This window comes from Trichinella spiralis, assembly GCF_000181795.1.
Source record: "Trichinella spiralis strain ISS 195 chromosome Unknown Scfld1348, whole genome shotgun sequence".
Classification (NCBI taxonomy): Eukaryota; Metazoa; Nematoda; class Enoplea; order Trichinellida; family Trichinellidae; genus Trichinella; species Trichinella spiralis.
The window spans coordinates 136-859 of NW_003528287.1; the positions used below are offsets into that span (position 1 = coordinate 136).

Here is a 724-nt window from a genome sequence, read left to right on the forward strand (position 1 = left end):
AAATCACAAATGTGTTACGTCATTATTGAAGAAATACAATTAAAATATAATATATAAGAATATGAGCAGTTTGTTTTTTATAGCTATTTATTTCATGAAATTTCATTATTCGGTTGTAATAACGTAAATTTGCTGAGAATGAAGTTTACGGAATAAAAATGTTCAAGTACTTGAATGTAAAATGTATAAAATTGTCTCATACTGTCATATTTGCGCAATATGTGCAAAACAAACCCTGCTTGGACGACAAATCCTATTAGTCCATTTTCAATACTTCAAACAAAACTGACCCCTAAGAAATGTATATAAGCAGCATTTTTCTGAAAAAATTTCATTTCGTTTTTTCGAGTTGTTGTGATCAGAGATCATTCACAATGTACATTAATGTTATTACGTACACTTTTCCGTCAATGTCGACGATGATATCCAGTTCCGCTGCGCAGAACCCGCCAGGATACCAAGTTCCACGACTGGACATGCATCAATATGGTTACATGGACGGCTTCCTGATTAAAATGCACAACGAGAGGAAACGATTGGCTCAAATTTCTTCCAACGTCTTGTCGGCTACTCCATCCTACCACATGCATTGTCAAAGGCACCATCAACAAACGACTCTCCCGAACAAGGTGGACTGTGGAAGCTACACTCCTGATGCTCGTTGCCCTATACTGTGAAAACCGATGAATAGCAGCATATTTTGAGAGAATCCACCACAGGGCGA

The 724-nt window shown here is 37.0% G+C and overlaps 1 protein-coding gene across 1 annotated transcript; it reads left to right on the plus strand.

Moving 5' to 3' along the window:
- The first annotated feature begins 374 nt into the window (after positions 1–374).
- On the plus strand, positions 375–677 carry Tsp_15858 (hypothetical protein). Its single transcript, XM_003370016.1, has one exon. It carries the CDS (start codon positions 375–377, stop codon positions 675–677), a length of 303 nt encoding a protein of 100 aa, XP_003370064.1.
- The last annotated feature ends 47 nt before the right edge of the window (positions 678–724 follow it).